The sequence below is a fragment of the Rhineura floridana genome, chromosome 3 (genome assembly GCF_030035675.1).
Source record: "Rhineura floridana isolate rRhiFlo1 chromosome 3, rRhiFlo1.hap2, whole genome shotgun sequence".
Lineage (NCBI taxonomy): Eukaryota > Metazoa > Chordata > Lepidosauria > Squamata > Rhineuridae > Rhineura > Rhineura floridana.
The window spans coordinates 4252571-4276606 of NC_084482.1; the positions used below are offsets into that span (position 1 = coordinate 4252571).

General features: G+C 43.0%; 1 protein-coding gene across 1 annotated transcript in view; it reads left to right on the forward strand.

Annotated features, from left to right (window-relative positions):
• Window positions 1-673: 673 nt before the first annotated feature.
• Window positions 674-24036, forward strand: part of LOC133381997 (blue-sensitive opsin-like) — a 31883-nt gene continuing 8520 nt past the window's right edge. The window contains exons 1-2 of the mRNA XM_061621638.1: window positions 674-844; window positions 20156-20201. Coding sequence (XP_061477622.1) covers window positions 674-844; window positions 20156-20201 — 217 coding nt within the window. The remainder of the gene's footprint in view (window positions 845-20155; window positions 20202-24036) is intronic.

Consider the following 24036-nt stretch of genomic DNA (forward strand, 5'->3'; position numbering starts at 1 on the left):
TAATTTTGCTCAGAGTCAGTTAGTTTTCTGGAAAAGTAGGCACAAGGCTTCAGCCCTCCCCCTTTTGAGACGGTTGCAAAAGGACACCTCCGATCGCTACGTATGATGCATCTGTCTCTACCACCAAAGGAAGTGCAGGGTCTGCATGTTGTAGGATGGGTTCGGTAGCAAACCTTCGTTTCAGGTTCTCGAAGGCCTCCTGAGCAGCTTCTGTCCAGTGAAAAGGTCCGGGGCCCTTTAGGCAATCCGTCAGCAGTGCCGTCTGTTTGGAGTAATTGGCTATGAACAGATGGTAGTAATTGACAATCCCCAAGAAGCGCTGCAAGTCTTTCTTAGTCTTGGGGGGCTGCCGTGTGAGTACACAACGGACTTTTTCCGGATCCATTTCTACCCCTGCCGGGGAGACCCAATACCACAAAAAGTCCAAAGTGGTCAGGTCAAATCCACATTTTTCCAGCTTAGCGTAAAGGCGGTGTTCTCGTAACTTCTGCAACACTGCGTGCACATGTGCGTCATGTTCTTCGGGGGTATCCGAATACATCAAGATATCATCCAGATACACAATCATAAAGCGGTCCACAAAATCCCTGAAGATGTCATTCATGAAATTCTGGAAGACTACTGGCCCGCCCGACAATCCAAATGGTATCACTAAATACTCAAACTGACCGTAATGGGTCTTAAAAGCAGTCTTCCACTCATCCCCTTCCTTAATCCGCACCAAGTTATAAGCCCCCCTCAAGTCCAGTTTCGTGTAAATCTTGGCGGAGCGCAGCCGCTCCACCATCTTCCTGATGAGCGGCAGGGGATAACTATTTGGGATCGTGATTTGGTTGAGGGTGTGGTAATCATTACATGGACAGAGCTCCCCCCTTTTTTCTTTACGAACAACAGAGGTGCCCCAGCTGGGGACTGCAACGGGCAAATGAAGCCTTTCTTCAGATTGGTGTCCAGGAACTCCCTTAGCGCTGCCAACTCTGGTTCAGACAGGGAGTAGATCCTTCCAGCGGGAATGTGTGCCCCCAGCATCAAATCAATGGCACAATCATAGGGCTGGTGAGGAGGGAGTTGGTCTGCTTCCTTTTTGTCAAACACGTCCCGAAAATCACCATACTTGGAGGGCAACGTCATTTCCTTGGTAGCAGGCACCCCTGCCATCACCTCCGGCTTCTCCTCAGGCTGGCAGTGTTGATGGCAATACTTGGAAGTAAAAACCACCACGGCTTCATCCCAGAAGATCGTGGGGTTGTGCCTGACCAGCCAAGGCATGTCCAGCACCACCGGAAAGCAAGGCAAAGACACCACATAGAACAACAGTTCTTCCCAATGTCCAGGAACTCACTTCCAACACCTCAGTCACTTGAGTTACTTCCCCTGATTTCAGGGGCCAGCCTTCTATAGTTTCCACTGCCAACTACTGGTTCAGTTCTTGTGTGGGGATAGTGTGGTGTCACGCCAACTCTTGGTCCATGAAACAAGAAGATGCTCTGCTGTCAATCATAGCCTTGGCTGAGAAACTCGCCCAAAGGCAGGGTGACGCGAATGGGTAACAGGAGGACACCTTGGGACGGAAGGGGTCGTGACGGAGGCTCAGTGTCTGTGGCACCTCCCAACTCTCTAGTCTCTACGAGAGCTGGGATGTGGAGTTTTCCGGCTGGTGGGGTCTCCCTGTTTTGGCTGCACAGATTTGGGCGATGTGACCGGGTTTCCCACAGTATAGACACAAACTTTCCCTCCGGCGCCTTTCCCTCTCCTCCTCTGTCAAGCGCGGTCTGGCCCCCCCAATCTGCATGGGTTCCTCTCCTGAGAGAGTAGGGATGCTCAAGCTGGGTACGGGGTGCGCACAAAGCGGTGGGGCAGCAACCTGGCCCCGAGAGGTTTCCATCCGTCGCTCCAGCTTCCTCCCTTCCAGGCGGCTGTCTATCTGCAGACTCAATTGAATCAGACTCCTCAGGGAATCTGGGGGCGTGGACTGCGCCAGTTCATCCAAAACTTCTGAACTCAGTCCATTTCGGTAGAGGTACATCAAGGTGGGATTGTTGTAGTCCATTTCTTGAGACAAGACATGAAAAGCGTTGGTGTACGCTCCCACGGACCCCTTTCCCTGCCGCAGGGTTCCTAGCTGGCAAGCCACCGTCTCCTTCCTCTGGGGGGTCTTGGAACATCTCCCCCATCGCGTTCTTAAAGGCAGTAAACTGTCACAGTACTGGGTCACTGTGAATCAAATATGGGATGGCACTTCCTCTTCCAGTAAGCTGATGATGAACGCCACCTTCGCATCATCTGTCGGGAACTCAGCTTGACGCACCTGAATATACAACTCACATTGAGCTAGAAGCGTAGCATACTGTTCACTCTCACCCTTGTATCGAACGGGAAGTCCCACTGGAGTTTTGATAAGGACTGCCGCCACTCTGGGCAGCACAGCTTGGACTTGGGCAATCAAGGTTCTGAGATTCTGGTTCTCAGCTTGCAGGGCTTGCGTGGTTGTTCGGAGGTTCTGGATCTCGGTATACAAGGTTTCCATGGTTATGGGTATTCCCCCTCTTGCTCCGTCCAGGTCCGTGTCGTCAGTCATGGGAACAGATTCGAGTAGGGATGGTGGCTGAGTCAAACTGTCCCGCCCAGAGCCGGAAGCAAGAGACTGAGACACGGGTGCAATTAAATCTTGTTTTATTAAAGTAATGGATACATCAAAGGCATTGCGCTTCATAAGAAACACCTATACAGGCTCACTTGAATCCCTAACTACACTCTACACATGCTCTGCGACGTGTGAAGAAAGTTGACTCAGCAACCCCCCCGTGCGCTGCCAGCTTAAGTAGGGAACGTTTTCGAGCGTAATCTCTGACTCCTTCCCAAGTCCTGTCTCTGGCCTGTCCGCTTCTCACGGCGGCGGGTGCGAGGCGATGGGGGGCGGGTCTCCAACGGTTCATCGGAAGAACCTGCTCCGGAGTAGGCTCGAGATCAGGAGGCTGTGTCACACTGTTGGCATCCTGAGAACTGCTTGGCTGGGGAGGAGTTGGCAGAGTCTCCTGAATTTCCCCCAATGGCTCCTCTGCGACAACTGGGGGTGGCGCACTCTCTGCTTCTGAGATCACGCTATCAGTGGGAATTGGCCCAAGTTCAGGCTTGCTTCCCCTCCCAAGGTCCTGCTCAGACTCAATAATTGCTGGTCCTTCCACGCCCTCAGACAGCTGAGGCACCTGCAACTCATGCCTTCCCCCTTCCTGCCCCTGAAGAGAGAGCCGAGGCTCAACAGAAACATACAGGCAGCCAGTGCAAGTGGGCCAGAATCAGTTTTATATGTTCAAACCATCTGGTCCCTGTTACCAATCTGGCCGCTGCATTTTGCACAAGCTGCATTTTCCAAACCGTCTTCAAAGGCAGCCCTACGTAGAGTGCATTGCAGTAATCTAACTTGGAGGTTACCAGAGCATGGACAACTGAAGCCAGGTTATCCCTGTCCAGATAGGGACACAGTTGGGCCACCAATCGAAGTTGGTAGAAGGCACTCTGTGCCACCGAGGCTACCTGAACCTCAAGTGACAGAGATGATTCTAGGAGAACCCCCAAGCTACGAACCTGCTCCTTCAGGGGGAGTGCAACCCCATCCAGGACAGGTTGGACATCCACCATCTGGTCAGAAGAACCACCCACTAGCAGCATCTCAGTCTTGTCTGGATTGAGCCTCAGTTTATTAGTCCTCATCCAGTCCATTGTCGCAGCCAGGCACCAGTTCAGCACAAAACCAGGCCTGAAACCCGACTGAAATGGATCCAGATAATCGGTCTTATCCAAGAGTGTCTGGAGTTGGCCTGCCACCACTCGTTCAAGGACCTTGCCCAGGAATGGAACATTTGCTACCGGCCTATAGTTATTAAGATTTTCTGGGTCCAAGGAGGGTCTCTTCAGGAGTGGTCTCACTACTGCCTCTTTCAGGCAGCCAGGGACCATCCCCTCTCGCAGAGAGGCATTAATCACCTCCCTGGCCCAGCCGGCTGTTCCATCCCTGCTAGCTTTTATTAGCCAAGAAGGGCAAGGATCCAGCACAGAAGTGGTTGCACGAACCTGTCCAAGCACCTTGTCAATGTCCTCAAGCTGCACCAACTGAAACTCATCCAAGAAATGATGACAAGGCTGTGCTCTGGATACCTCGCTTGATTCATCTGCTATAAGCTCTGGTGGATGCTAACGATTTTATCCTGGAAGTGCCTAGCAAATTCATTACAGTGGGCCTCAGATGGTTCTACCTTGTCCCTGGGGCCAGAGTGTAATAGCCCCCGGACAATTCTGAAGAGCTCCGCTGGGCGGCAGAGTGATGTTTGGAATATTGTTTTTTTGCTGCCCTTACTGCCCCTAAATACAGCTTACCATAGGCACTTACCAGTGTATAATTGCATCCACCAAGAGTTCGTCTCCATCTGCACTCAAGCCATCTCCTATATTGTTTCATCACTCTCAGCTCTGGGGTATACCATGGAGCCATACAAGCTCTACACAGGAGAGGGCGCTCAGGAGCAATCATGCCAACCGCCCGGGTTTGTTAGTTTGTTTGTTTGTTTGTTTGTTTGTTTGTTAGAAAAAATCTCAGAAAATAAATATTCCTGTGTAGTGAGGATTACCAATACATTGTCCCATTTTTTAAAATCCTCAGTTCAAAAATGATTTAAAAAATACCTCAAATATTTCCAAATTGTTATCCAGATCTTCACATCTCAAAGTATATTATATAAACCATAAAATGAACATGTTAAAAAAGTAACTGTTGGTATACAGTAAGCTTCACTTACCCAATTATCCAGATTTCCTATTTTGAATATGGTTTATATGCCACAAAAATTATAACAATAATGTAAATATAGCTGAAATCCACACACTTCATTAAAATAAAATATTTTTATAAAATAGAATTGATAAAACAAACAGACATCTATTACCATAACCTGTTTTGATCCACTGTGTCAGGTTGAGGTACGTATTTCAATAAATGTATATACTTTTTGACCAAATTGCATCCTGTGTTATATTCCTTTCTGTTTCCCACATCCCTCTGCTGAAGATGGTTTGGCATTGGTAACTGCAATGGCTTTGTGTGGATGTATATGTCACTAGCCAACATAAGTGCAGTCAAAGCCAATGGTGAAAATCAATTAAACACAGCAAAGCAGTGTGTCTCAACCTAAAAATATTCTTGCAAGAGGAAATAAGGGATGCTGACAATGAAATTGAGTGGCTGAAGTGGTGGTCTAGAGTTTGCCAACCTGTACATAATAAACACTGGTGGACCACTGCCCTATTCCATGGGCAAGGCTTGTCAGTTGCCGAAGATCAGGACGCCACTCAACTCCCTGGGGAGCAAGTATCAGAGACTGCATGCAAGACACTCAGAGGAGGAAACTAGGGAAGTTGCTCTAGCAATTGACTAGCCTTGCAGCCCAAGGGATATCTCTACTTCCAATCATCGTGGTACCCATGCCATTGGATCAAAGCCTTTTTCTGTCAAGATTGTGTGTTGATCGTCGTGCGCCGATCTCCCCACATAAAACAAATTCATGCACAGGCGTCTTCCATAACAAAAGTCCCATGGCAATTGGCAAATGGCGACGGGGGCAGGACTGTGAAATCCAGAAGCCCGTAGTCATGGTCTGGTATATCGGCGGTGGATACAGATTCAGATGGATCCATTGTTAAAGACTATATTTTGGAAGACAATCTTACTCGGTCACGAGTGATCACCAAGAAGAAGAAGAATAGTATTGGCCAGATGCCATCATGTGTTGGAATAGGCAAATATTGTATGGTCACTTTAAGGGATATTTGGGAAATATCCCATGTACCTGTTTACCATGATGTAACTTCCTAATGGGTGGGGTTTAGTTACCTGACTTCCTCCTCCTTTGTCCTGGGGGATTTTTGAATATTCTCCATTGCTGATCTTCCTACCATTGAGAGAGGCCGCATGGCACAGATGCTCTTTCTAAGAGCATCAATACTAAACCACCAAGATGGACTGAGACTTCTATATTTTTCTTTCTTCTAAGCTAGAGCCTATCTTCTTCTGAACATGTGAAGAGGTTGTGAGTAAACATTCTTTTCTTTTACCTAAAGGATTGTGTCTGTTGTTATTTATATAGAGAAAGGTGGGCTGGTTTATATTCTCATTCTGCTGCTTGTATTTTTACAACTCTGCTAAGAAATAGGACCAACTCAAATTAGTTCCTATTTCTGTGTGTATTTTTATAATACCGAATAGGTTATGTTGCCCAGAAATAGTCGAGAATTAAACCAGATTTTTCGGGTTTTATTTTAAGTATTTTTGCGTGTTTTGTTTCCCCCTTTGCTCTGTATCAGGCACCAACTTTAAAAGAGATTATTTTTGCTGCTGTTACTTCCTTGAGTTGTTTTAGCATAACAAAAGCTCTTCTCAGACCAGGAAGCGTGTATCAGCAAGGCAACAGAGGATTTTCAAGGAGAATGCCTCAACTATCCGCTGTTAACTTTGACCAGTGGAGGAGTAGAATCATGATTATTTTAGCAGCAGAGAAAGTTATTTGCTGTATTGAAAATACTAAACCAGGAGAGGAAGATCCTGAACAAATAAGCGTTTGGCAGGACAAAGATTCTCTTGCAAAAGCTATAATATTTGATTCTCTGAGGGATGATCAGCTTGTTTATATAAATGAATGTAAATCTGCCTCAGAGATGCTAGACGAACTTCCAACAGCTTTCAGATTTCAAAGCTTTAGATGCCAAACCATGTTGATTAAAGAGATAGTGAATTTAAAATTGCAGACAAAGGAAAATTGTGAAAAACATATCACTTCCTTGTTGCTTATTTTCAACAAATTGAGATTGGCTGGACTTGATTTTAATCATCAACAGAAATTGGGTTTTCTTTTGGGATCTCTTGGAAAGATATTTGATCCTTTTATTTCTCTTTCAAACCACAATCCTGAGATTCAGTTTGAGGAAGCTTTTGCAAAACTAAGAGAGGAATGTGTGATTCAAGGAGACTCAAATGATAATGGATCAAATTACATGGCTAGCAGAGATAAAGGGAAGGGAAAAGCCCCTCCCAAGAGCCAATCACAATGCTGTTTTTCATGTGGGAGGCGCGGTCACCTGGCTAGGGACTGTGACTCACCCAAAGGTTCAACAACCAATGGCAGCTCTCCCAATTTTAAACAAAGAGAACAAAGGCAGCATGCTTTCTCAAAGCACAAGCATGGACCTCGCAGAGAGGAATCCAAAGAAAGCAAAGGAAGAAATTTCCTTTTAACGCACAAAGGTCTTGTGGCAAATAATTACAAACAAAAATCAAACAATTGGATTTTAGACAGTGGATGTACAAACCACAGTTGTTATAATGAAGATTTATTTGATGAAATAAACAGTGATACTGAAGGAAGAATCCAGACTGCCAGTGGTCAATATATGAACATTAATGGATCTGGATCCATTGCTCTTAGTTGCAAGGTATCCGATCAAACCATAGTAAATGTGGCAGATCATGTTTTATATGTCCCAGACTTAAATTGCAATATGCTGAGCACCTCAGCTTTAGACAAGAAAGGATTTGCAATACATTTCCAGGATGGAAAGTGTACAGTGACCAAAGATGATGAATTGCTTGCATTAGCTTATGAAAATGATGGTGTTTATGAACTGAGTCTTACAGCTGAACAAGCAAACACAGCCATGGTGGACAAGGAAGAGACCAGCCTAGAACTTTGGCACAGGCGACTGGGACACCGTGATCCAAAGGCAATCTTACAGTTACAAAAGCAGAACCTTGCCACAGGTATCAAGGTAAACCAAGAGAACCATGATAAAGCAAGCAGGTGCGTAAATTGCATTGAGGAAAATGTTAGGCCCTCATTTCCACCAAGGACTGAAAAGAGAAGCACCAAGGTGCTAGATCTCATACACAGTGACCTCCGTGGATCATTTAATGTACCCTCACTTGGGCAGAATAGATATGTTCTAATTTTTGTGGATGATTTTTCAAGGTACTGTGTGACTTACTTATTGAAGGACAAGAGTCAAACGCATGAGATGCTGAAGAAATACATCTCCATGGTGAGCACAAAATTTGAAAGGAAGCCAAAAGCTCTACAAAGTGACAACAGTGGTGAGTTTATATCGCACCAAACACAAAGTTTCCTGGAGGAACAAGGCATTTTGCACAGGAGGACTGTCAGTCATACTCCAGAGCAGAATGGGATTTCTGAATGGAGACTTAGATCTCTTCTGGAAATGACAAAATGCATGCTTGCTGATGCTGATCTACCCAAAAGGCTGTGGGGTGACGCAATCGTGGCTGCAATGTATATCCAGAACAGATTGCCAACCAAGGGCACCACACACACCCCATTCCAATTGTGGCATGGCAGGATTCCAAACCTGGCACATATCAGAGTGTTTGGAAGCATTGCTTTTGCCTACATAGCAAAACAAAAGAGGCAGAAGCTAGACGCTAGAACAGAACAGACTATTTTGATAGGATATGCTCCTGGTAGCAAAGGCTACAGAGTTATGAACCTAAAGGCAGGTAAAGTCAGCACAAGACACATTGTTTACTTCGATGAACGAAGCAGAGCTGACAAAAGAGGGACTGTGCTAGATTTCTCAGAAGAGCAAGGACACCACGTCCAATCTCTTATAGATATGCCAGTACCCACATACGAAATACCAGTGACATCACAGATATCTGCACAACCTGATCCAAGCCTTAAACAAGAGGAAGAGGCAGAGATTGCAGACAGTGATGATGAGGCTGAGAGAGGTACAGACGCAGATGAGAATGACGAGATGACTGGACTGGAAGATGCTGCAGAGCCAGACCAGATCCCAGAACAAGCTCCCAGATCCTTATCGTGAACCAACAAAGGTGTACCACCTCTACGCCTGTCCTACCTTGCAAAGTTGGTGCTACACAGAGAACCATCGACTTGGGAGGAGATCAAGCAGATGCCAGCATCCGAGGGCGCTCAGTGGAGAAAAGCCGCTCAGGAGGAGTTGGATGCACTGCACAAGAATAAGACTTGGACCCTGACAGAACTTCCACCAGGCAAGAAAGCCATAGGATGCAGATGGGTGTTCAAGATGAAGCAACATGCAGGAGGAGAAATTGAATGCTACAAGGCAAGACTAGTTGCCAAAGGTTTCCTGCAGAAATATGGAGAGGACTATGATGCTACTTTTGCTCCTGTTGTCTGACACAGCATGTTACTGTTACTAAGAATGTTACTAAGTGTGGCAGCCTCCAAACAGATGCACGTCAGACACCTCGATGTCAAGACTGCCTTTCTGCATGGAGAAATAACAGAGGAGTTGTACGTGCAACAACCTCCAGGTTTCGTGAACCAGAAGCAAGTGTACCTCTTTCTTGGGTCCTATGGGGCTCTTTGAAACGAATACTGCAAACACAATTACAAAATTTCTTTATTTGTTTTTATATTAAGTAATAATTGAAAAGAACATAACACAATATATGCCAACAGAATGTATCATATGTCTTCATAACATAATAATCCCAAAGTCCTATGCATCCAGCAAGGTATCAATGAAGAAGTTGCTTGTAGAAGGTCCAGGAGAGAAAGTTCAGAAGTTTCCCATACACAATCTTAAAGCCCTAAATAGAATATAAAATGAATTCAAATACATAAAGCCACAAAAAAAGAATTTACTCTTCCATTCCCTTTTACACACATAATTTAAAACCCCATTACCTAATTCAAGGTGGCAAGGGCCTAATCCTTACTCCCTGGCAATAACAGCTCCTTTTCTCTTCAGCCCTCACGTTTGCTGGTCTCAAACTCCCAAGTACAATCCTTTCTTAAGGTTTCTCCACCCACTGGACCAAACCAATAACTCATAGGGGTTACACAAGCACATCTTGTATGCAAGCTTAAAAAGGGCCTGTATGGACTCAAGCAAGCTGCAAGGGCCTGGAACGAAAAACTGGATAAAATGCTCAAGGAGCAAGGCTTTAAGCAAGGTGAGGTAGACCAATGCCTGTACACCAGAAGCAAAGGTGGACATTTGACATATATTCTGATTTATGTCGATGACTTGATTGTGGCGACTCAAAGAGATCAAGACTACAGAGAAATTGTACATCATTTGAACAAAGAAGTTGAAATCTTAGAGCTGGACACTGCAACATACTGCCTAGGCATCCAGATTGAAAGGGAAGCAGATGGCTCCTACCTACTCAACCAAAAACTAAAGCTTCCTTCAAAGGAAGAGGAAATGGCAGTACTGTCTTGGGAGAAACAGATGGGGTGACCCCTCATGTACAAGTCTGCACCAAGGTGAGCATTTCCAGGTCTCTCTCTGGGAATGGCTCCTTTCCCCAATTTTCTCCTTTGTCTATCATCACAGTGAAAATCTGAGCCCAGGTCAACTACATTGTTACGATTCACATTAATTGTACTATATGTGCAACAACTGTTTGTTTTTAATAAACCTTAGGGGTTGTAGAGTGAAGAAAGGGAGAAGGTGCTTAACCCTTTCCCTGCCAACTATCCACTCAATATTTACGCACACAACATACGCCTTTTCCTCTCACAGAGGTCCATGCATATTTAAGGTATCTGGAATCCTGCAAGAGGAAAAGTAGTTTATGTGATCCTGAGAAGGGAAAATCAGCCAGCATAGAAAGCATTAAGCAGCTCCTGTCTTCTTTCCATTCCATTACACAAAACTGCAGACTCTCAAGGCTGGTTTTAATTTTTTTAAAAAAAGGCTTCATTGCAAGTATTGTTGTGTAAATGTATAGTTTGTCTTCTGATAAACCAACACTGCAGCAGAGGGCACTGTTATCCCATTATAGTTACCGACATTGATAGAGCTATTAAGAAATGCACAGGTCATAGGGAAATTCAACTGTGCAGATACTGGAGTATCCACTCTGAGTATTAATATTCATTTATTTATTTGTTAAATTTCTATACCGCCCGACTAGCATAGCTCTCTGGGCGGTGTACAACAGAAAAAATATAAATATATACAATAAAATCCTATAATTCAGTGCGAGGAACACGTTAGTAAAAATCCACAGATCTAAAATCAATATTGCATATTAAAACTCTATAATTCACTGAAAAATTAAATAAAGAAAAAAAGGAAGGGAAAAACAATATCATCAACACTTTTAAGCAAAGCTATACAGTAAAGGGTTTCGCTAGCCCCTCCAAGGGCTGAAACAGGAGGGAATTATCTTGACAAACGTGCCCTGAAGTACACTTTCTCCAAACCCAATACCCCCCATACCTTGCCCAGTTACTTTAAATTGGGCGTGGAGAGTGTGTCCTTAACAGTTTCAAAGACCACATGATAAATTGGATGCATATTTCATATCAAATAATGTGGATAAATGCATGTGACTTCAATGTACATTTAGATCCTGATCATAGTTCGTTTTTCAACATATCAATGATTGCTCATGTGCCCAAATCTCCTTAGTGTTGTAAGTAGAGCAAGAGCAACTCCTGTTTCAGTTCTTTTGTTTGTATTCCAGAAGGAAGATAGAGTTAGGGTCCTCCAGCTGTCTAGGCTTGTCTACCTTTACCTGTGCTCTTCTCTGCCTAACTTCCTTCCACTGTAAACTGATATGCTCAGGGAAGCTGACCTGCCCCTCCTTCCTTTGTTTTTTTCTTTGACTGTCTGAGGAGAGAGGAGACATCTTTGTCTTTACTCTCTCCTGAGCCATGAGGGCAGTACCCAAGTCTCGGCACTGCACCTCCAAATAGTTAGTTAGAACTAGGTATGCTTTTTCCTTTCTGCTATGTATTTCTGTAAATAAAGTAGCTTTTCTTATTTTACTAATTCTTAAGTCTCAGTCATCTAAATGCAGGGTAAAAGCCTGCTTCTAAGGTAAATACACACACTGGCACACTCAGCTCAGACTGCTGAGTATCTCTGCATATATATATATACCTATTATGGAAATACTTAGTAGGCTCAAGTGAGGAAATGTGGGTTATAGGGTTGCCATGTTCAGGTCCTGAGACTGATCCTGCATCTTTAGGAGAAGAGAAAGTCAGCCAACTTGCAGGTGTTCTTGCAACACTGTAATGGGAAAAACCACAAGGTGGAATTCTCCCTTCCCCCTGCACAACTTTTAAAGATACAGAAGTCCTCTTGGTTGCCAGGCCCAGCAAAATTTGTCAAAATTCAAACAATTTGGTTTGGTCTTTTACAGTCCAATCCACTTCCTGTGTAGCTTGGAAGAATATGGGAACATGTGCTTCTCAGTGCACATGTGAGTGAGTGGTGGCAACATCTGCCATCTCCAAAGATGGAGAATTACATTTTTGTATATTTGTCGGTGTTCTTACTTTGCTGCTTCCATGTGTTTCTACAGAGAATCTAATCTAGACAATTATATTTCCCTCATTATTCATCCTAGAAACCTGTGTCAAAGTTATTAATTTCAAAGCCTTTTTATTGGTCAATGCCATATGATGGTGAAGACAGCCTTTTGTGTTTCAAATTGGAGGTTATGTCCTATTTCTATTTTGGGTGCATTAACAGTTGAATCTGAAACTGCAGTTTAATGTAAAATCAGACTATTACAATATGTTGCTACTTAAGCAATGACTCTAGTTGTTGGAAAAAACAAACTTGGCCAGCCGAAGTGACTGAGAAAGACCAACCCAAATTGTGTTTGCATTTTTACAAATTTGTAGAGCAGTACAGTATCTCAGAGAGGAGGTCAGGTTTCATGCTGCCCTGGTGCATTCACTATAGCTGCCCAATTTCCCTGCTTTTTAAAGTTTGATGGAAATATCTGTTGGCTATAGGTACATTCTTAAACCACGAGGTTTTTGCCTATTAGTGAATTTCTCTGCTTTTTAATCTGGGAGGTAAGAAATGGGATCCTGTCCAAGTTTGCTGAGAATGGATTGATCATTTGCATGCTTATTGACTTCAGTGGGATTTACTCCCCTGCAATCATGCTTAGGATAGGTGAAACTGACCACAGGGGATGGGGAGGGGAGCAGGCAGGAGGGGGAGGGGAGCAGAAGGGCAGGTTTGATTATTTGCATGTTTATTGAGTTCAGTGGGATTTACTCCCGTGCAATCATGGCTAGGATAGGTAAAACTGACGGGGGGAGGGAGGGCTGGAGTGGGGAGGAGAGGAGGAAGGGGGAGGGGAGGGGAAGGAGGGGGAAGGCATGTCTGATCATTTGCATATTTATTGATTTCAAAGGGATTTACTCCTATGCAATAATGGTTAGGATAGGTAAAACTGAGCATGGGGGAAGAGGAGGGGGAGGGGAGGGGAGAGGAGAGGGGAGGAGAAAGGGAGGGGAGAGGGGAGCGGAAAGAGGGGGAAGGAGGGGATTGGAGGAGGAGGGGCAAGGAAAGGGGGAGGGGAGGGCAGGTTTGATCATTTGCATGCTTATTGAATTCAATGGTATTTATGCTTAAGATAGGTAAAACTGACCATAGGTGGAGGGGGAAGAAGGGGAGGGGGAGGAAGGGACAAAGAAAGGGAGAGGGAAGGGGCAAGAGGGAGGGGATAGGAGTGAGGAGAAGGGAGGGTGGGTTTGATCATTTGCATACTTTTGAGTTCAGTGGGATTTATTTCTGTGCAATCATGTGTAGGATAGGTGAAACTGACCTGGAGGAGGGGCAGGGATGGGAGGAGATTAGGTGGGCACTGGGCAGAGGGGAAGCCGCTTTCCTTTCCAAAAAGAAAACATTGTGAACAGTATCATTGCTTTTCAGCATTTTCCCCACCTTTTTATTCTACAGCAAGAACATGTAGCCTCCTACCCAAATTTAAACCGAAGCTGCCCCTAGCCATGTCCACACCAGACGTTAATCTCATTGTAGATAGTCATGGCTTTCTGCTAGTAGTATGGTATCGTCTGCGTATCTTAAAATATTGATATTTCTCCCTTCAATTTTCATCTCCATCTTGGTCCAATCACGCTTTCCGTATGATATGTTCTGCATATAGATTAAACAAATAGGGTGATAAAATTCACCCTTGTCTCACACCCTTTCCGATTGGGAACCAATCAGTTTCTCCATATTCTGTCCTTACAGTAGCCTCTTGTCCAGAGTATAGGTCGCGCATCAGGACAATCAGATGCTATAGCACCCCCATTTCTTTTAGAGCATTCCATAGTTTTTCATGATCTACACAGTCAAAAGCTTTGCTGTAATCTATAAAGCACAGGGTGATTTCCTTCTGAAATTCCTTGGTCCGTTCCATTCCAACGTATGTTTGCAATATGATCTCTGGTATCTCTTCCCTTTCTAAATCCAGCTTGGCCATCTGGCATTTATCACTCCATATAAAGTAAGAGCCTTTGTTGTAGAATCTTGAGCATTACTTTACTTGCATGGGATATTAAGGCAATAGTTCAATAATTACTGCATTCTCCCTGGGATCCCCTCGCTTTGGAATTGGGATATATATTGAACGCTTCCAGTCTGTGGGCCTTTGTTTTCTTTTCCATATTTGTTGACAAATTTTGGTCAAAATTTGGACAAAATCAGTCTCAGTAGCTTGTAGCAACTATATTTATATGCCATCTGCTCCTGGTGATTTGTTTCTTTCAAGTATTGTAAGAGTGGCTTTCACCTCACATTCTAAAATTTCTAGTTCTTCATCATATGGTTCCTCCGTGAATGAATCTGTCATCCTTGCATCTCTTTTATAGAGTTCTTCAGTGTATTGCTTCCATCTTCCGTTTATTTCATCTCGGTCAGTCAGTGTGTTCCCCTGTTGATTATTCAACATCTTGGTTTAAATTTCCCTTTAATTTCTCTAATCTTTTGGAATAGGCTCTTGTTCTTCCCTTTTTGTTGTCCTCTTCTATTTCTATACAATAACTATTGTAATAGTTTGCTTTGTCCCTGCATACTAGTCACTGTATAGTTGCATTCAGGGTTCTAACCATGTTTCTATCTCCTTTTGCTTTTGCTTTCCTTCTCTCTTTAACCATTTTAAGAGTTTCTTCAGTCATCCATTGAGGTCTTTCTTTTTAACAAGAGGTATTGTCTTTTTGCATTCTTCCCTGATAATGTCTCTGACTTCAGTCCATAGTTCTTCTGGTTCTCTGTTCTTCTGGGATGTTATTGAAATTGTATTTTGGCATTATGATTGCTTTGTTGTTCTTCTTTAGCTTTACTCTGATTTTCGATATGACCAGTTCATGATCTGTACCGCAGTCTGCTTCTGGTCTTGTTTTTGCAGAAAGTATGGAACTTCTCCATCTTCTCTTTCCAATTCTATAATCAATTTGATTCCCATATTGGCCATCTGGTGATGTCCACGTGTACAGTCGTCTTTTTGGTTGCTCAAAAAATGTGTTGGCAAGAAACAAATCATTGGCTTCACAGAATTCAATAAGTCTTTCTCCTGCTTCATTTCTGTCTCCTAAGCCCCATTTCCCCACAATTCCTAGTTCTTCTCTATTCCCTACTGTTGCATTCCAATCCCCCATGTTTATCATCATATCTTGTTTTGGTGTGTGATCAATTTCCTCCTGTACTTCTGCGTAAAATCTCTCCAATTCTTCTTCTGCGTTTGATGTTGGAGTGTAGACTTGGATGATGGTTATGTTAATAGGTTTCCCGTTTAATCTCATTGATATCACTCGCTCAGACCTTGCATTGTAGCTCCTATTTGGTTTTGCTACATCACTTCTCACTATTAAAGCAGCCCTGTTTCTTCTTGATTTCTCATTTCCTGCATAAAATATTTTGTAGTTGCCTAATTGAAAATGTCCCATTCCAGTCCATTTTAATTCACTCACACCAAGTATTGTAACGTTGATACACTCCATTTCTTGCTCGACAATTTCTAACTTTCCCTGGTTCATGCTTCTCACATTCCATGTTCCTATTGTGTGCGTCGTACAACTCCGGACTCTCCTTTCACATCTGTGCGCATCAGCCTCTGGGCTTCCTTTCGGCTTTGACCCAGCTGCGTCATTAGTCACAGTGCTACTCGTACTTGTCCTTTGTTCTTCCCCAGTAGCTCGGTGAGTGCCTTCTGACCTGGGGGTCTCATCTTCCAGCATTATCTCGTGTTGCATTTTGGATACTCTGTTCATAGGGTTTTCGTGGTAAGAGGTATTCAGAGGTGGTTTACCATTGCCTTCCTCTGAGTTTGGATACATCTTAGTCTGGTGTCTCAGCTTTGACCATTCCACCATGGGTGCCCCTACTAGGAGTCTAGCCTCTTGGACTAGACTCCTGATGGTATTACTCTCAGCTTCTTCAACACTCTCAAACCCCCTCACCACATTAAGGTGTGCATCTTAAAGGGGGTCCTAAGCCCTATTTCCCCACAATTCCTAGTTCTTCTCTGTTCCTTACTTTTGCATTCCAGTTCCCCATGATTATGAGCACATCTTGTTTTTGTGTGTGATCAATTTTGTTCTGTACTTCTGCATAAAATCTTTCCAATTCCTCTTCTTCTGCATTTGTTGTTGGAGCATAGACATGGAGCAAGTTTATAGGTCTTATGATATGCTTTAAGATCTGTACACAGTGAAAAATGTGTCTACAGCCACTTCGAGGACCTTTCATTGCCAGGAATTGGGATGTAAATATAATATGAATACATAAATTAATAAAAGGGAAATCCAAAGAGTGCATATCCGGCAAAGTAGACAGGTGATTGAGCCTCTCCTGCCCAGTCTCAGTACCTACACATCTATTATAGTTCTTTTGTCTTCTCTCTTACGGGAGTAAAACTTTATTTTGTAAACCTTGTTATTGGAAATGGCAAAAAATGCAAAGTAAGCAATTATATTTAAAATATGTTTTATTTTTATTGCAAAAAGTTGATTTAATTTCAATGTGTGAAATAGAATATATCCTGATAACTTTTGTCTTCCAAGAGTAATGTTGGAAAACAACTTCAGCTACTGAATGCCCTTTTTGTTTTGTAAATGTGTGTAGTGGTAGCTTGCTCCTTGCCCATCTCGGCCCCCCTTCCTGGAAGTGTGAAGCAGGGATGAGCTAGGCTTTAATTGGTCTCAGGACAGCTGCTGTGTGCTAATCCCCCAAATTTATTTTCTTCCCATGTTCTTTGCCACTCTGGGATTGAAAAGAATAATCCACTCCTCCTTTGGTCTCAGCCTCTCCTTTACTCTCTTCCAAGTCAAACAGGTTAGAGTCCATCAGCTACTGCAGAGCTTTCTGCAAACCCAAAGTTTTTAATAAGAGCTGTCTCCTTTATTTCCTAGCAGGGCTCTGGTACTTTTAACAACATGGAGATGCACTCATGCTAATTTTTTCACCTGTTGAATGTATGCCTATTGCTCGTTGTTAAAAGCACAGCATCCCTCCTAGGAAGAAAAGGTGGTCATCCTGTTTTTAATCCTAGCTTGCTCCTTCCAACACAGCCTATGCCCCATCAACTTTGCACCCCAGCCCCTTCTAGCCTAGCACCCCTGACCCTAAATTTCAACTATCCTTCAGTCCTAAGATGTATAGCCATGAATTTTAACATAAAAGTAATATTTGTTTGTTGCAAAAAAGTATACCCTGGTTTCTCCATCAAGTGAACTCAAGGCAGCTCTCAATGTAGTAAAGGCAACAGAAACACAATAACATGCAACCAATAAAATACTAATAGCAATAAAATCATAACACTTGCCACACCTCAGATGGCAGAGGAAACATATGAAGGCCTCTGTACAGTAATCGAGCTCTTGGGCAAGTTCATAAGATCATTAAGAAAGGAACTGAAAATAAAACTGCTGATATCACCATGCCATTATACAAATCTATGGTGCGACTGCATTTGGAATACTATGTACAGTTCTGGTGGTCTCACTTCAAAAAAGATATTGTAGAGTTGGAAAAGGTTCAGAAAAGGGCAACCAGAATGACCGAGGAGATAGAGCAGCTCCCCTATAAATAAAGGTTGCTGCATTAATTAATTAAACTATGGAATTCACTCACACAGGAGTCTGTGATGGCCACCAACTTGGATGGCTTTAAAAGAGGATTAGACAAATCCATGGAGGATAAGGCTATCAATGGCTATGCTTTGCCTCCAAGATCAGAAGCAGTATGCTTCTGAATACCAGTTGCTGGAAACCACAGGAGGGAATAGGGCTGTTACACTCAGATCCTGCTTGTGGCCTTCCCACGGGTATCTGGTTGGCCACTGCAAGAACAGGATGCTGGACTAGATAGGCCGCTGGCCTGATCCAACAAGCTCTTCTTATGTTCTTATATGGCAGAATGTGATTCAGGTAACCTGGTCCCAGGGCATTTAATTCAATTTAGTCCCATAAGTGGAAATAGATTGGTAACTAGTAAAGGATCAGATATGCTTTTACTTTCTGGTCCTTGTCAAAACTCTGGGACAGGGCTGGCGCCAGAGGGCGGCCAGGTCAGGCCAGGCCAAGGGCCCCCTGAAAGGCCCTCTTTAGTGTGGGTGGGTAGTGCTCCACTTCCACGATGTGCGGCAGCATGAGCTCCTGATTCTGCTGCGGATCGCAGAGAGGGAGCTCCCAGGCACACACCTTACAACCGCAGGCCAATGACGCCCACCTGCACACCTCACCTACCTCTCCCATTGTGGTGAATGCCAGCCACACTGCATATGCATGCCTGCCATTAACCAAGATGGCAGCTGAGGCTTCCCTAAGGGGCCCAAGGGGCCAGTTATGCCTGGTGCTGGCCCTGCTCTGGGAGCCAAATTCTGGACCAGCTGAAATTTCTGAGCTATTTCCATGGGTAGCATCATATAGTTTCCAATAGACTAGTCCATCCTAGAGGTGACTAACACATGAATGACTGTGTCTGGTTTCCCCACATAAGGTTATAGCTGGCTTACCAGATGGAGTTGACAAAAGGCATACCTGGCTACTGCTCCCACTTGAGCATCCTGGGAGGGGAAGCATCAAGGAATACCTTCAAGTTTTTAACCTGCTGCTTCCAGGGAAGTGCAACCATATCCAAAATAGGATATGCATCTCCCATAGGAAATAGATAAAGTACCTTTTATTGGGCTAATTGTTTACAAGTTATGCAACATTTTCAAATACCACAGATATGTCACTGGATAGACATACACAGCCAAAGAAATCCAGGCTGTTAATTGTCACTTCAATATAAGTCACAATCAGCTGGAAGCAGAATTAAAATGGGGGTTCCACACAAGCATTTTAATATAGCATAATATTATCAAGCAATACCTTTCCCTTGGCCAAGATCCTTCTATAATGTCTGCTTACAAGCAAGTTTCATTCAGCAATGGTCCTTTCTAATGTTAAATGAAAGCTTCCTGTTTGTGGTATTGCTTTACTGCTCAGTGCAACTTGGACATTAATGATTACCCTTTAATTGCTCCTTAGTTTTTGTTCCATGGGTGCAGAGGTCTGTGTTCATTAAAATGCTGGTCTCTTTCCTCCCCCCATCACTTTTCTTTCCATTAGAGCAAAATCACACAACTTTGCTATAATGGGGGGAAATGGAAGGAAACCAATAATTTAATACGCATGTCCTCAGTAGAGGCTGGTGGGGCAGTGGAATCGACCCTGGGGGTTTTCAGGAGCTGTCTATGGTGCTGAAATGTATTGTGTTTCAGCAGCTTGGACAACACCTTGAAAACCCAGCACTGATTCCACTGCTCCACTGACATGGAGCCACCAGCCTCCACCACACACCTTTCCAGGGAGCAAAAGCAAACTAAGGGATATTCACTGATTCCCTAGGGCAGCCTTTCCCAACCAGTGTGCCTCCAGATGTTGTTGGACCACAACTCCCATCAGCCTCAGCCAGCATTGCCAATGGTCAGGAAAGATGGGAATTGTGGTCCAACAACATCTGGAGGCACACTGGTTGGGAAAGGCTGCCCTAGGCACACTGAGCAATAAAGCAATAAAATAGTCAGAATCTGTCAATAGGAACTTTCATATTTAAAGGAAATATTGCTTTTAGCAACAACAAAAATACACACAAATCAAGTCTGGAAAAAACACAGGAGGGTAAAACAGAAATCACTGGAATGTAACAATTTAACAGTGACATCATGTGAATTCCCCAGGAAAAGTGGGTGAACAAAGGACAGTAATGCAATGCAAGACAACAGTTGTCTCTCTGCGTTCTGTCTGATTAAAAACAAATGTTTTGAGGCCTAAACGCTTATGCAGGTTTTTAGGCTTTGCAATGCCCTGTTAGTTTCCTCACAGTCATTGTTTTCTTTAAACCTGTCCAATGTACTTCTTTTCCTGTTCACAGCCTTAGTCCAACAACCTGCCTCACTACCCCTGACCAGATATCCCTTATTATAGCTTTTCCTATAATGTCTTTTCACCTTTGGCACATTTTTAATCCCTACATCAATTTTCTTTCTTGGGGTATGTTTAAGAGTGAGATTGGGCAGTTCTCTGACCTTAATCCTGAGATCCTCTTGCTCTACTTTTTGCTACTGGCACCCTTCCTGTTCTTCACCAAGTGTGGAAAGGTTGGGATGGGATGGATCATATTGTGAAAGATGCTAAGCCTAATACCTGATCCCTCTGGCATAGAGCCAGTGGGACATTAAATAAGCCATGGAATAATGGAAGGGTAGGGAAGAGATGTCTACATGGATTGGTACTGATGGAGATGGATGAAAGGGTCTCCACTGCATTCTCTGTGGTGGGCTGACTCCAGTTCCAACCTGGAACTAATCCAAGGCAGAAGGTATTCTGATTTACCAGCTAATTTATTTTGTCGCTTACTTACCCAGTACTCATCTGTACTTCCTACCACTTTTTTCTCCAGAGATAGGGTCAGGCTGGGGTAGAGGTAGGATAAACAGTCCTGTAAGGTAGGCAAAAAGAAGGAACTTTGCTGCCCCTCCTGGGATGACATGCCTCTATACCAGTTCCCCAGTCCATTACACTTTTAGCAAAATGAAGAAACAGCATGGCAGTATTCAGACAAAGTGACAGAGCTATGAAAATACAAGCAGGTTTGATTCTCATTGGCAAGGGCGGGTTAAACCTCTCACCTCATATCATAGGAGAGAATGCAGTGTGTTTCTGTGTGCAAAATGCCTTGGGAGAGTAGAGGGTCCTTGCAGTATATAAGCTCCCCAGTATATATAAACACCACTCATCATAATGACAGGCATTTTATTAGTAAGGAATATCAGAATATAATTTCTGACAAGTAGATAAGGATGATCTGCACAACATAATTTGTGAACTGAATCTCATGGTTTTGTCCAGCTTGCAACACTAGCTTTGAACAAATGAAGTGACTGGTTCATTTTAGCTAGCTGTTTGGAGGCGACCAACAATTGCCAAAATCACTTCAGGAATGGGAAAATATTGTACTGGAACTGGATAGAGTCTTCTTTCAGAAACTTACAGAACACAACATTGATCATTGTTCAGCAAAGCAAGCGGCATTGTAAGGATGACCAGAGAAACATTGACAGTTCAGAAAAGACATGGAACGTGAGGTATGCTCACACATAAAGAGTATGTATTATATTCTGTAGCTAATGAAACACCTAAAACAAGGGACCATGTTTGTCAGTCTGTTACAAAAAATGCGTGCACACCCGTCAGCACACCTTAACATAACTCTTACCCCAACAACAAAACCCAAGTCTAATTATAGCCTATCATTACACTCCCCTAGTACAGTAAAGAGAGAGAGAAATAAAATCCGTTGTTAGAGCAATCCAAGAGTCTGACTGCACTAGCCAATTCCCATATCCTATTCCATTATAGGCTCTACTTTAATCTTCTTCTTCTTTTAATTTGACCTTGCATATTGTCCCTTCACAGAATATGGAGAAACTGACTGGTTCCCCATCGGAAAGGGTGTGAAACAGGGGTGTATTTTATCACCCTACTTGTTTAATCTATATGCAGAACATATCATACGGAAAGCGGGATTGGACCAAGATGAAGGAGGTGTGAAAATTGAAGGGAGAAATATCAATAATTTAAGATATGCAGACGATACCATACTACTAGCAGAAAGCAGTAATGATTTGAAACGAATGCTGATGAAAGTTAAAGAGGAAAGCACGAAAGCAGGACTATAGTTGAACATCAAAAAGACTAAAGTAATGACAGAAGATTTATGTAGCTTTAAAGTTGACAATGAGGACATTGAACTTATAAAGGATTATCAATACCTAGCACAGTCATTAACCAAAATGGAGACAATAGTCAAGAAATCAGAAGAAGGCTAGAACTGGGTAGGGCAGCTATGAGAGAACTAGAAAAGGTCCTCAAATGCAAAGATGTATCACTGAACACTAAAGTCAGGATCATTCAGACCATGGTATTCCCGATCACTATGTATGGATGTGAAAGTTGGACAGTGAAAAAGGCGGATCAGAGAAAAATCAACTGATTTGAAATGTAGTGTTGGAGGAGAGCTTTGCGCTTACCATGGACTGCGAAAAAGACAAATAATTGAGTGTCAGAACAAATTAAACCAGAACTGTCACTAGAAGCTAAAATGATGAGACTGAGGTTATCATACTTTGGACACATCATGAGAAGACATGATTCCCTAGAAAAGACAATAATGCTGGGGAAAACAGAAGGGAGTAGAAAAAGAGGAAGGCCAAACAAGAGATGGATTGATTCCATAAAGGAAGCCACAGACCTGAACTTACAAGATCTGAACAGGGTGGTTCATGACAGGTGCTACTGGAGGCCGCTGATTCATAGGGTCGCCACACATCATAATCTACTTGAAGGCACATAACAACAACAAATTGTCCTTCATGCTACAGTAATAGACATTTGGAACTCTGTTTCACACTTATGTATTTGCAGCTTTTATAAGCTGCTATTCCAAAGAGAAATTGCAAAGAGAATTGTCAGGATAAAAGCCAATCATGATAAAAACACAAATACAAATAAGCAGTATAAAATGAATGAATAGAGAAATACAAATATTTGAATTACATAAAATAAGTAAAACAGCAACAGCAATTTAAAATACATTAAAAGTCTGGGGAAACAAAGCGAAGGCAGGCAATGAAGCAGCTTAGTGAGCTTACCTGGGAAGGTTGTTCCATAACCTCTTAAAGGTTTTATTTACAATTAAGTGGTATACAAATTCAGTGAATGAATGACTTAAAAACGTAGGTATCACCACTGAAAAGGCTCCATTCTGCTGCATCTCAGAGATCTTTCTTCACAAACAGAGGGACACAGATTACACAAATATTTCCATCTTCATCCAATGGTGGTTCAGAGGGTTGCAACAAGGGAGAGGGGCTTTTCAGTTGTGGCTCCCCACTTGTGGAATTTTTTTCCCCAGTGAGGTCCGCCTGGAACTATGATTAATATCCTTTCACCATTAGCTGAAAACTCCTCCCAGGTATTTGACAGATTAGGGTAATTTTGCTGTTTTAGTTGGTTTGTTTAATATGTTATTATATAATAAATAAATAATAAATTTTATTTGTTAGTCGCCTATCTGTCCGAATTAACGGACACTCTAGGCAACTTACAGCAAACATAATAAAATACAGTATACAATCAAAAAAGGCACAAGGTAGTCTAAAACATCAATTAATACATTACAAAAACTCATTACAAAAACTCATCCACCCCGAGGATTCTGTAGGCCTGCCTGAATAGCCAGGTCTTTAAGGCTCGGCAAAAACCCAACAAGGAGGAGGCATGTCGGAGATCCAAAGGAAGAGAATTCCTTTTATTGTAATGCATTGTTCTATTTTATTTTATTTTATGCAATGCTTTATGCATTTTTTATACCTGCTCCAGCCAGTGGGCCTGAGGATTGAAGCCAAAAAAAAAAAAAAAGCACATCTTGCAGACCTGAAGTCTGTCCGCCCGTGCTCTAATACACATATTTGTTGTACACCATTTCAGTGGCTTCAGGCTATGAAGTGGTTTATAAATTTGTCCAATAAATAAATGAAATAAACATACATGTCGTGTAATTAACCCGTGAGGTGCAATACTGAGGATAGTATCTTTCAATAAATGTACACCATCTTGAGCTTCTTAGAGAAAGGCAGAATATCAATGCAACAAATAATAGAATCATAGAATA